A 12,960-nucleotide genomic window follows, 5' to 3' on the forward strand; every position below is an offset into this window, starting at 1 on the left:
GAGCGAGATCTGGCCACATGCCATGGAAGACTGTGATGGAATATGAATGGGCCCAATCCCAAAAGTTACCTTCTGCCTTTGATACTTTGGTGAAGCAAAAATACCTTTGTAATGAGCAGGCTATAGACACGGGCTGAGAAAAGTTCCACAAGCTTGGTCAGTCTTAGAGAGAGTCAGAGAAATGTTGGCAAAATTTGTGATTGAGCACCTGATGCTTGATGGATGGTCACCAAATCACAATGGCAACTATCTCTGGAGGGTTTGTTAGAGTTTGCAAATGCACAGCACAGCCGGGTCCAGCAGCACTGTCTCAAAGCTGAAGATGGAAAGGTTTTGATGAGGCTGCCTTGGCCGATTGGCTAGAGCATAGCCACTCCCTAAGAGGAAGATCTGAAAATTAAGCAAGTTATGGTCCAGGGACATTGATGCTCACACAATGCAGTTCTTAAAAACAGTTTCAGAACTAATCATTAGTGGAGGAAGCTAGTAGCAATACACTATGGGACATGGTTACGACTTCGGCGGAGGGGATTACTCCGTCCCAAATGTGACGGATATCCTGCCCGCCGAATTACGAGTCCATTATATCATATGGAACTCGTAATACGGCGGGCGGGATATCTGTCACATTTGGGATGGAGTAATCCCCTCTCCGAAAGTTGTAATCAGGGCTGATGTCTGAGGCACTAGATGATATGCCAGGGTCAGATCCTCCTGCTTCCGACAGGCATTGTGTCTGTAGATATGGTTTGCACCATATCGTTTTCACTGGTGTAACAATAGCCCTCCACTCAGCACCTGCATAGCAGGGGGACCCCCGACCTCCAAGGGGCCCCCTCAGCACAGTAAACTGTGCACAGGTGGCAGCCTCTACCTGAGAGCTCCTGCCTGGGTCAGGGGGGCCCCTTGATGTACTGTGCATGAGGTTCCCCCTCAAGTTACGTTATGCCACTGATAGTTTTGCAGCTTGGAACTCCAGATTCTTCAATTGAAACTACATGTAGTAGAGTCTCAAGCAAGTTAGGACTTTGATTTTCCAGAAAGCATCAGTGTCTCAATGGCGCACAGGACACTCCATGGCTGTCTTGCTTAGGCCTGGCACACAGAGTTCTTTCTGCTGCGTAAGAAAGCAGGTCAGTTCTTTGTTAAAGGGAGGCAAGCATGTTCCAAGATGGTATCCCCTGAATGATAAATCCACTTAGTGCTTGCAAATACTGACTCACTAACTGGTGCAATAATCTAGTCCTTAGATGGGCAACTTCATCCATTGTGTATTTTCTCCTCTTCCTGCAGTGTGAGAACACCTAAACTTCTTGGGCCTTTGTAATTTTTTGTCCTCTTAACCGACTGACTAGATAAAAAATTATACTTTTTGAAGGATTTGGGACATTGTTTCAACCTTCATAGATAAATATTTATAAATTGCTTTTAGATTTGAATCCCAGCAAGGGATGTATAATTCCATTACCTTTTTATTTGTACAGGCAATTTCTCTATACCATATCAGGTGTTTTCTTGATACATCATTACCCAATCCCGGTAGATCTCTCGTACCAGGAAGAATTACCAAAGAAAGCGGTCAGCCTTTGTACAAATAATATGTGCAATAAATATAAAAGTGTTCAAAAATACTCGGAAATATGATTATCATTGTTGTTCATGCCATCACATTTACTATGACTATATTCTTATATACAAGCCAGTGAACGTATGAGGGTAGGAGCTAGGATTAGATTCTTTGTTGAGAATGAAAACAGACTTTTGTACAAAAATGTCTTCTTGGGATTCTAGTACACACGTCCCAATCCGGCATACCTATCACAATAGGTCTGCTGGGGAAACTTCTCTGTAAGTACGAATGGGACAGTGTAATCCATCAATTGGGAACCAACTACTGCCGGAGCATATGCTGCAACCAATGCCAAAACCAATGGATCTCTAGTGCTGGCCTATGAGCGTTAGACTTGCCTACTGGAGAAAAGTGAGGCGGCTCTGCCCGCCCTAGCTTCCACAATGTCACCCCTTGATCCCGTGCAAAAATGGTGTCTTATAAATTTTCACTTCTTTTCCTCCTATGCAGTGGGGGTCCTTGCTTCAAAGTGCATTGAGGCACATTTTATCATGTCTGTGTACCAATGGAGAAGGCCTCATCCCCCAGGTGTTTGGTGCAGTTGGTTCCTTGTTTGAGTCTTTTGAGCAAACTTTCCCAAGTTGCCACTGCAAAGGCCTAGGGTTCCCAAACCAAGGAACCAAAGGAAATATCTCCCTGGGTGGGAGCTCTGTGTGCATTGCACTTCATTGCTTTATTGTCTAGAGCTGATTCCCAAATGCAAAATCATCTCTTATCTCAAATTGGTTATGCGAACACAGCTCCTCGTATGGAATTCGTCCATCTTGTGCAATCACAGACATACAGAAATGCCATGCATGACCCATTTCACTGACATGGTCATCTGCTATTCGCAGAAGATTTTAATTGCACACTTGGGCTTTCCGTTGGATTGCAGTGTCAGCAACAGTGTAGCACTACAAAGACAAACAAACACATCCACATTGCTTACTCATTTATTCTTAGTAAGCATCCAATACGAGGCATTCAAAGCGATTCATTCAAAATAAGAGTTGTTGTTCATGTTTCTTGTTCTGAGCTCATCTTTCCATGATCTTTGAGTGACACCAAATTTGTTCAAACACAATCATCTTTGCTAGTGTTCTTTATCACTTATTTTCAGAATAACACTGTCTTCGGAGACCTCTTTAGGACTTCAATTCAGGCAAGCGTGAACTTTCAACTGTTAAAGTATATAAAAAGTGATGGATGGAATGATTGAATTAATGTCGGCCACTGGTAATTACTCAGGTGCATCCTATTCCATTGTTATTTTGGCATCATGCCGCCTCAGGTTGGACCCAGATATAGGCAAATCAATCTTGGGCTGCTCCAATGGGAACTGTCCAGCCTGAACTGCTGAGCTAGAAATGGGATGTAGCCCGAGTAATTACCAGTGGCTGAGATTAATTGAAGCATTCCATCTATCACTTTTGTGTATACTTTAGTAAACTTTAACCTGTAGCACCAAGATATACCATAGGGGGGAATTTGCGTCTCGTAAATATGAAAGGTAAACCTAAACCTAATCCTGGCTCCTCCTGATCTATGTCCTGTGCACATACAGAGAAGCAAGGTAGTTCTCCAACTCCACTCTGTGGGATGTAGGATGTCAATCCATAGATATGCAGACAGACGGATAGATATGTTGCACTGCAGTCTATAGCTCTCACTTTAACACACTGTGTTGTGTCATGAAAATTGATCCAGCAGTTGTAAGAAAAAGACTTGTTAACTCTGCATCCATTGTGTTTTCTAATACAATTATTGTTTTTTGTTTCATGGCGCTTCTTTTTCACCACCATTAACATCCATTGACCTTGAGATGGTGTGGCAGGAACCACGCTGCCCTTACTCATGATGCATGTGGCTTCTCTTGCATGACTGAATAAGTAGCGGAGAGCAGGAGAGTAGGTGTTGGATTTTTTGTTTGGCACTAACCCACTGCATGTGACTACAACCACGGCATGCCTTTCTGCCTCAGAGTCCCTCGTTCCTCCTCCTGGGTGAGTAGCTGATGCCATGTTTGTGTATTTGCTTAGGCACCTGGAACGGAAACACAAAAGTGGCAATAAAGACCCTGAAGCCTGGCACAATGTCGCCGGAATCCTTCCTAGAGGAAGCCCAAATCATGAAGAAGCTGAAGCATGACAAGCTGGTCCAGCTGTACGCCGTGGTGTCCGAAGAGCCAATCTACATCGTCACTGAGTATATGAACAAAGGTCAGATTTGCATAGTGGGATTTGCTGTATGTGACTTCTGCGGTGCAACCTAATTGTCTTACAGCCACAGGTATTACCTCGAAATGGTTGCTCTGGTGGAGAGATGAAAAAATTAGCTTCCTATCACTACACATACTCTGAAAGGGAATTAGGTGGGAAGATCTGAGTTTCAGAATCTCTGATCAAAATGCAGCAAGATTAAAACCATAAAAAATAAATATTCAAAAGGGCAATTTAAAAAAATGCATTATATGATTTCAGAGCCTGCTTTAAGGCAGTGCTACCGGCGCTGCGCACTTAGGGCCAGATGTACGAAAGGATTTTACCCATTCTGTGTCTATGGGAAAAAGCTTTCGTACATATAGCCCTTAGTGCTTACCTTGGGGGGAGGGGCTGGCACTGTAATACAAATAACTTATGAGTGTAAAAGTACCTGCTGAAGAGTTCCTGGTGTGCCTAGCAGTTGTCAGGCAACTATACAAATGTCAGAATAACTCTAGTGATTAATGTTCCTGCTGGAGAGAGATCAGAGTTTTGTCTTGCGGCAGTTTGAATCATCATAAAGTAACTCAGAGGGTTAATGTGCCTGCATATCACACCACTATATTTTATGTGGATAGATCAGTGTGTTACGGCTTTTGTCACAGAGATCCTTTGGTACTTGCAGTTCATAAGTTACAATCCTAATATAGCAGACTAATGTATGAACTGTCAACAAAGAGCTGCATGCAAACTGCATAGTATAGGTTAGGATGTTATGTATTTTCCCCAGACTTTCATTATCTATTCCTATTGTTGCTAAAATGGGTTTGTTTAGGTAGAAATACATTCTTATTTGTAAAGCCTACCCCAACCAGCTCTTTAAGAAAAATGAAATGTATGTGAAAGGGGGGCACTGTTGGAGGGTGGTAGTGAGGGAACCTTTGGAGAAGAGACACTAGATAATAAGGGCAATTCTGTAACCCTGGGAACCGGGGCAAATCAGTAATAGAACAAAAGACTGGTGTGTTTGGGGAAGTGTAAGCTTCAACTTCCTTGGCAAATCTGAAAAGCCACCAACTGATAGCTTTTTACCAAAAATATTACATCTTATTTACTGTAAAAACATCTCAAAATTATGCATACACATTGTTTCAGAAAGAGGTGCTTCAACAAAATGACAGAGTGAAAGTGAATGAGTGAACTAAATTGTGCAAGTGATATATAGAAAGCATATATACAATACTAGGGGCTGATATAAATATAAATTTCAACAAAACAACATTATGGACGTCAGTGAAACCTGGAAAGGTATTTTATTGGTCTTTCAAAGTTATCATCTGAAGGTTTAGACCCTCATTACAAGTGTGGCGGTCTGAGGACCACCACACTCGTGGTGATGGTCACACAGCCACATTCCAGGCGGTCCGACTGCCACACTTCAACCCTGATGGGCGGACCCACCTAAAGACTGCCAGTCTCTCCAGGAACATGGTTCCCGATGTGGTGATGGCGGCCTGATTTGTACTAGGTTAGCGTTGTGCTGAACTAAGCACCACCTGGCTGATTACAACTCAACTTTCTGCCAGCCTTTTTATGGTGGGGACTCTGCCATGGAAAGGCTGGCACAAAGCCAGTGCCAGGGCCCCCTTTGCCCAACACCACCAGAATATGCACTGTCTGCTTTGCAGAAAGTGCTCATTCCGAGGGTGCTGGAGTGCTACGATATTGGCCCGGCTCCCCTAGGGGCAGCCCGGCGTGAACCACGTACTACAGTGTGGTCCCGCAGTGAGACTGTCAATTCATAATGAGGCCCTTAGTTTCTACAGAAACCGAGTACTTACATTTTGTGGATGTTGGCATTGAGGGCTATATTTCTACCTGCTTTGTTTTATGACTGTGAATTTATTAGGTTGCAGTATTCCCAGTAAGGCATTAATCTGTGTTTTTGCTCCAGCACACACCTTCACCAATTCAGAAATTGCTTCATCGTTGGCAACCATATCTGGCATTGCTTCTTGACAGAATAAAACTATCCTACTATAGCATTCACATTAAGTCACGCTTTGCACTCATTGACTCATCTCCCTCCATTTAGAAGATATGTTTACAGCCCTTCTCTGTCCTTACTGTTATAGGCCAGACCATTTTTCATAATCTTTGACTCATTCATTGCTTTCAGGAGTTCATTCTGAAGGAAATAAAAAATTTGCCTGAAGAATCTCAAGAGCACTTGACAAATCAATCGACAGACAGTCATCCATAAATAATGCACAGAAAGCTTTTTGCCGGCTGCACCATTGATCTGTTTTGATGGCTCCTGACTTCAGTGTGTAAAGCAAGCCTTATGTTTTGCTACTGAACCCTACTTTGTGTCTTTCCTCTTAGGCGTTTGAGAGAAAATCAGAAATCCACACACTTGGAAACAGTCCACTACAAGTGAAAGCACTGCCTTTATCTTTGTTGGCTATCAGCCACTACTTTTCCAAACAGCTTGGCACTCCTGTAGTGATCTGCTTGGTGTTCTTGATGCTTACAAAGTTTGAGTGCACCACACCTACCTTTTGAGGATAAGTCAATTAATAAGGCAAGCAATTCATATTGGGAAAGGCTGAGAACGTGTTGGTCTTTTTTCAGAAAGGAGGGTGTCTGTGCCATGTTCTACAATGTAAAGGTGATCACCTCAGCCCAAAGACTGGAAGCATTTCCAAGGGTCTTGCATGGACCTTACTACTCACAGACAGTTACTATGAAACAATCAACAGAAAAATAAGTATATACAGGTTTCAACAGTCTGTAAATGGAAACCAGATTGGTGTGAGAAAATTATTAGCAATGAAAAACCATAAAGTTCAAAGTCCGCTGTAAGAGGGGTGTCGGATCCGACAGTAAATTGTGCTCTATTTAGACACACTAACCCCGATTGAACGCTTATTCTTTGGCAAGACTAGGATTTTTTTTTTCAACTGTCATATATTTTGTGCCCTCTCTTTAAAACTATAAGAACAGGCCTCCTGCCTGTGACCTATCCTAATTATATCAAAGATAAAGCTGACCATGACATTAATATGAGTTTTTTCCTGACTATTGACTGAGTTTGTTTGAATGACTGTGTGGCATTTTATTATTGATTTATTGGAAACAGATACGCACACTCACATATATATATAATATATATATATATATATATATATATATATAAGAATTGATATTTATATGTATTTAATTGGGTAAACTTTTATTTGTATTTTAACATTTTTACTTTATTTTATGGAAAATGTTTGTGGAATTTTGTTAGTGCTATGACATTTGTTATTTTAATTGTTTTTGTGTGTTAATTGATATTAAATCCTTTACTAATGATTCTATCTTCTTTTTGGTAGTTAGTTAAGTTGAATTCATTATATATAATTAGATTTTTCCCTTTCTTTTTTATTTGTATATTTTTTGTTTTTATTTTTAATAGATATATATGTAATAACTATATGTAGATAAATATATACATATATTTATATATGTGTGTGTGTATGTGTGTTAATAATGTTATTATTAAGAGTTTCATATTGTTTCTTCAGTCATACATTTATTCATATATGCAATGCATCTGAAGTACCTACAGTTACTTAGACTGAAGTAGGAATAGTAAATCTACCCCCTTCAAAGTCCAACACCTTTCCTACTGTTTTACTGACTGGAGTAGAAATAGTCAATCTAATCCCTCCAAAGTCCAACATTTTCCCTTTTGTTGCGCTGTTTGGAGTAGGAATAGTAAATCTAACCCCTCCAAACTCTAACCCTTTCCTACTGTTGCTTAGACTGGAGAAGGAACAGTAAATGTAACCCCTCCAAAGTCCAACGATTTCCCTACTGGTATGGAGACTGGAATAGGAATAGTAAATCGAACTCCTCCAAAATCCAGTGCTTTCCCTTTTGTTGAATTGACTGGATTAAGATTAGTAGATTTAACCTCTCCTAAACACTTTCCCCACTGTTGCATAAAATGGATGGGAATAATATTCCTAATATTTCCAGGCTCCAAAACATTTTCTAATATTTTTAATATATATTTTACAGTATTATTTGTTTGTTTTTACAACGTATATATTTTTTTTTTCATTTTTAATTCTTTGTTATTTTTTTATACTATATTTAGTAAATGTTTTTGGAGTTTTAATTTTTGATATGCTATTTATTGGCTAACTTAATTAATATATTTTGTTTTTGGATTGTTTATATTTTTATGTTTTTTTCATTTGTGTATTTATTTTGTGCATAAATATATATATATAGAGAGAGAGACAGAGAGAGAGAGAGAGAGCTGTAAGATAGGTACACATAGTTTTATAGTAGTAAATTTTAAATAAAAAAAATACAATTTAATATAATGTGATTATCTTTATTCATTGTATTACACTGTTATATACATATATGTAATGTGTACACATATATATATACATATATGAATGATGTCATCAGTGATGTCATCAAGTGTGCCATTTGTGATGTCATCAGAGATGTCATAAATGCTGTAATAGGACGTCATGAGGGATGTTACATGTGAGGTCATAAGCAGTGCATGGCGGGGACACAAATTATAGTTAGCTCAGCTACCCATGACTGGTGAATTTCTCTGTTTTTTAAAATTTGAAAACATTATTTTAGCACTTACATATTCACCTAATTATAACGTCACTTTAACCTTTGGTTTCTTCAGTGAATACATATAAAAACACAGACACACACATATATGTATGTGTGCTGTTTTTAAAAGTATATATTTACATATGCTATTACATAATAATGGAATACATTTAATTTACATTATATTATTGCAATTGTTATAATATTTCGGACTTACTACTTTAAAATGTGCATATAGTAAAAAAAATTATATTTTTTTATGTTTTTGGACGATATCAATGCCAGCAATATTTTTTTCCAATATTTTTGTACTTACCATTATAACTATAGGAACACAATATTGTGGTAAACAATATTTTGGCACAATGTTTTGTCAATGGTATTTTTCACCACAATACTGTGTCGGTGATCTGGTTGCTGCACAATATCAATATACATCAAATGCTGTAATTAGAAAGCATGTTCTTTGAATTCAGCATTTTCCTCTTTGACTTTTGCTGGCCATAGGGACCATGGGCTATAAGGGACCTTTTATCTAGTCTAATACCAAAAATGAGATACTTCTTTATTGACTCATACCTTCCTGAAGAGTGAATACTTTCCACGGATGGACCAAGGCTAAGATACACAAACCTAACACTAACTAACAAATTTCATTGGAACGTTTTTTATGCCTCTTCTCATGTGAATATGGGAACTTTTCTAGACGCATTTTGAGAGTTGCCAATTTGAGAAAAGCAAGAGCCTTTGCAGGCTGGCATTAAGTGAGGCACTCTTGACTCAGGTACTTCTATAATCCATGTAGCCACTTCTCCCTCTTGAATTTAGTTCAACCGGAAGATGATAGCATGTTCTCCTCAATGAAAGTCCTCATCAACCATGAGCTTGGTTAACACTACTGTAGCATTAACTGTTGTCATCTCCAAGGCATCTGCTTTAATGTCCTTGTCCTTACATAAAGAACTACTTCCTCGCACTATCTCCATGGCAAACAGGTATAGGTGAACAACATGTTTTTCTGTTCCAGTCTGATGTCCACGTCTGCCATCCGCAGAGGGATGCATTTAAATACATAATAAGTTACTCAAATTAAACGGTTACTTTCAGTGCTCTTCATCCTATGGTTTCACCTACTATAGTGATCCATCAGCTCTTGCCCAGTTGAGACTTGATGATCGAGGACTGTCAGGGAACTGAGAGATAAAATAAGCAAGGGGCACATAGGTGTGGGTTTGAAGGAGCATGAGTGGTATATATCTGTGTGCTTAGCCTTAGTGCTTTGTAGATTTTGCACAGTTTCTGCCAATGTCCATAAGGTGGTCGCTCCAGAAGTTGGGAATGAGGGTGCATGGTAAACAAAGGCCTGATTCATCACACTTTTTCTGTATATTAGTTAGACTTTGATCAGAGAACGCAAAATTACAAAATCAGTATTGAATACATTTTTCATTTTGGACATGGAACTTTCAACTGCAGAAAATCTGGCAGGTCATCACATCTGACAATGTCCTAAGCAGTGGGAATAGGGTGCGTGTTTGAAAGTGTGTTTCTTTACACTTGTTACACTTGCCGCGGTACACCTACTTTAAAAATACATAAGTACTGCATGTGCTGTGGTAGTGCCCCAAACACCTGCATTTTTAAGAGGGTTTAGATGGTGGGGTTTTTCACATGGAAAGTGTGTTCCATGTGAATGGAAAAACAGAAAAAAACGTGTAATTGTGCATTCACTCTGACCCTATAACTGTGTATTGTGTCTTTACAGACACATGAAAGATACAAGTTTAGGCCAGATCGATTTATGGCCATTGAGAGCTTGAGGTCTTGGGCGTCAATTCACCAGAATGCTAGGGGTAGCAAAAGTGATATCATGTGCCCTTTGACCTATGGATTATTCACAGGAAGTGACATCACATGATCTGTGAACCAATGGCATCACAGGAAGTGACATTAGTTGACCTTTTAAATGTGTACTGTGTGTCTCGAACTGGTGCATTTTAATGCAGTCTGGCTGTATAGTACAAATTATCATATACTGAATGTAGTCTGACAAACATATTGGGGGTCATTCGGACCCTGGCGGTCATGGACCGCCAGGGCCGGGGACGGAGGAAGCACCGCCAACAGGCTGGCGGTGCTTCAGGGGCAATTCTGACCGCGGCAGTAAAGCCGCGGTCAGAAAAGGGAAACCGGCGGTTTCCCGCCGGTTTTCCCCTGCCCCAGGGAATCCTCCACGGCGGCGCGCCGCCATGGGGATTCCGACCCCCTTCCCGCCAGCCTGTTCCTGGCGGTTTACACCGCCAGGAAGAGGCTGGCGGGAACGGGTGTCGTGGGGCCCCTGGGGGCCCCTGCAGTGCCCATGCCACTGCCCACTGGCATGGGCACTGCAGGGGCCCCCTAACAGGGCCCCATTAAGATTTTCAGTGTCTGCAAAGCAGACACTGAAAATCGCGACGGGTGCCACTGCACCTGTCGCACACCAGCAACTCCGCCGGCTCCATTCGGAGCCGGCTTCATCGTTGCTGGGGCTTTCCCGCTGGGCGGGCGGGCGGCCTTTTGGCGGTCGCCCGCCTGCCCAGCGGGAAAGTCAAAATGACCGCCGCAGTCATTTGACCGCGGTACGGTCTTATGGCGGGCGGCGCCCGCCGGGTTCGGAATGACACCCATTGTGTTCTAAATATTTACGAAAATATCACCACACTGTTGAAGTTAATAACATACAACATAAACCTAAAGGGATGATATTTCAGTAAACAATATATAGGACACAATATTTATGTCAGATTATATTTTTGTCAATGCTGTTCTTGCAGGCCCCCAAGTTTAATAATTCAACAGTAAAGGTTGCAAAATGACCCCTGCACATGGATGGTATTCTCTCTCAGGTTACGCTTACTAATTAAGTATGGCCATCATTTTGCTCACATTCCGTAACAGAATTACCCGTATTATAGCTGACCGACAGAGCGATACATGCTAGCCAGTTACAGAACTGCACATTGTAACACATCAAGTACTTGACATCCATGTATTTATGTAGGTATGTGGGTTTTCTCCAAACCTTAGCAAAAGGCAGCAGAGCCAGACAGATCACCCAGATTTTTTAAAACTGCGAAATACAATGCCCTATGTTATGTACTGCAGCGAAATGCCCTGGAACATGTTACATGATTTGCAAAATGAACAATGCAACACCTTAAGCGGGATACATAGGCTCTAAACTGTCAGATTTGGTTTGATATTGTTGTGGCCATCAAACAATAGTAGTGATCCAGTCCAGTACAACTATATTTGAAAGATGGTCTTAATTAAAACAGACATGTTAAGAGTTGTACGTCATGCTCCTCATAAAAATTGCACAACACAAGGATTCACCTTCAAGCTAAATGTTTGGGGCCTTACTATGGACCTAATGCAGTAGCTACACTGCTTTAATGATCAAATAAATAAATTACCTTTTAACTAGGTATGAAAGGCACAACAGACCTCCTAAACACAACACAATGCCTGGTTAAAATGCTTTAATATTGAAATTACTCAAAGATGATGGTGAATGACATATATTGTTAAATGCTTACAACATATGTTGCCTTACGCCTTAAAACCATTTGAAAAGATATACACCATACAATGACCTATGCACACAAGCCATGATGCACATTTAAAATAATTGCACAATTACATTTCCATGTACCTGCCTCATTAGGTGTCAGGCGACCCTTATTTAAAGAGAATGCCCCTTATTTTAGCAATGTTTCGATCGTCCTGAAAACCCCACTGGTTTAAAACTGAAATGATGCAATGCCCCAAGCACAGGATGACATCCTGGGGACACAGCAAAGTGTATTTTTAGTATTGGGCAGCATGCACTAAAGCGCTAAGTTTCATGTCCCAAACACAATTTATATTGCCAATTATTTTTAGAATTGAATTCTCTGACAAGGTTTTGGGCTGATAATATAAACGCATCCAAAATAATTGCCAAAAGAAACTCTTTAGTTCAATCCCTCTACCTTTCTGCTTAATTGAAGAGCATCCAAGGGTAAGCAAATGTAAGGCCCCTTAGCAAGGGGTCCCTTACCACACTCTGAAGGGCCTTTCCAAATTGTGAATTTTCTCCACAGGAACTGGGACAATACCATGCCAGCGTGGACACAGAGTTGAAAGTATGAGTGGATATAAAAGTCAGAAAGCATCATGGCTCTTGAAGAGCTCTGTTGGTTTTTTGTCCCAGGTAGTGTGAGCCCTGTACCTCAGTGGTGGCAGGGGCAGTGTCAAGGTTTGGAAAGAAAAAGCTAAGGGTGTCAGTTTCAACTCCTGGTGACCACTAAATGAGGTTCATGCTTCATGTCTGTGCTATGGTGGATAGTGTTAGGCATGCCTGTCATCGACACCTTCATCTTTAGATCTTCCATTACTCAAGACCTTTTGATTTTAGTAAAAGTAAATGTATACTATGCTTACTTAAAGTGGTTTTCAGCACCTCTCTCTGTCCATTGCTCTGTTGTT

General features: G+C 40.6%; 1 protein-coding gene across 2 annotated transcripts in view; it reads left to right on the forward strand.

The window, feature by feature from the left end:
* The window catches only part of FYN (FYN proto-oncogene, Src family tyrosine kinase), a 473,812-nt gene that overhangs the window by 405,158 nt on the left and 55,694 nt on the right, over window positions 1–12,960 (forward strand). For both annotated transcript variants that reach the window (XM_069234594.1, XM_069234595.1), the window contains exon 10: window positions 3,652–3,831. In XM_069234594.1, the coding sequence (XP_069090695.1) occupies window positions 3,652–3,831 (180 nt within the window). The remainder of the gene's footprint in view (window positions 1–3,651; window positions 3,832–12,960) is intronic.

The sequence above is a fragment of the Pleurodeles waltl genome, chromosome 5 (genome assembly GCF_031143425.1).
Source record: "Pleurodeles waltl isolate 20211129_DDA chromosome 5, aPleWal1.hap1.20221129, whole genome shotgun sequence".
Lineage (NCBI taxonomy): Eukaryota > Metazoa > Chordata > Amphibia > Caudata > Salamandridae > Pleurodeles > Pleurodeles waltl.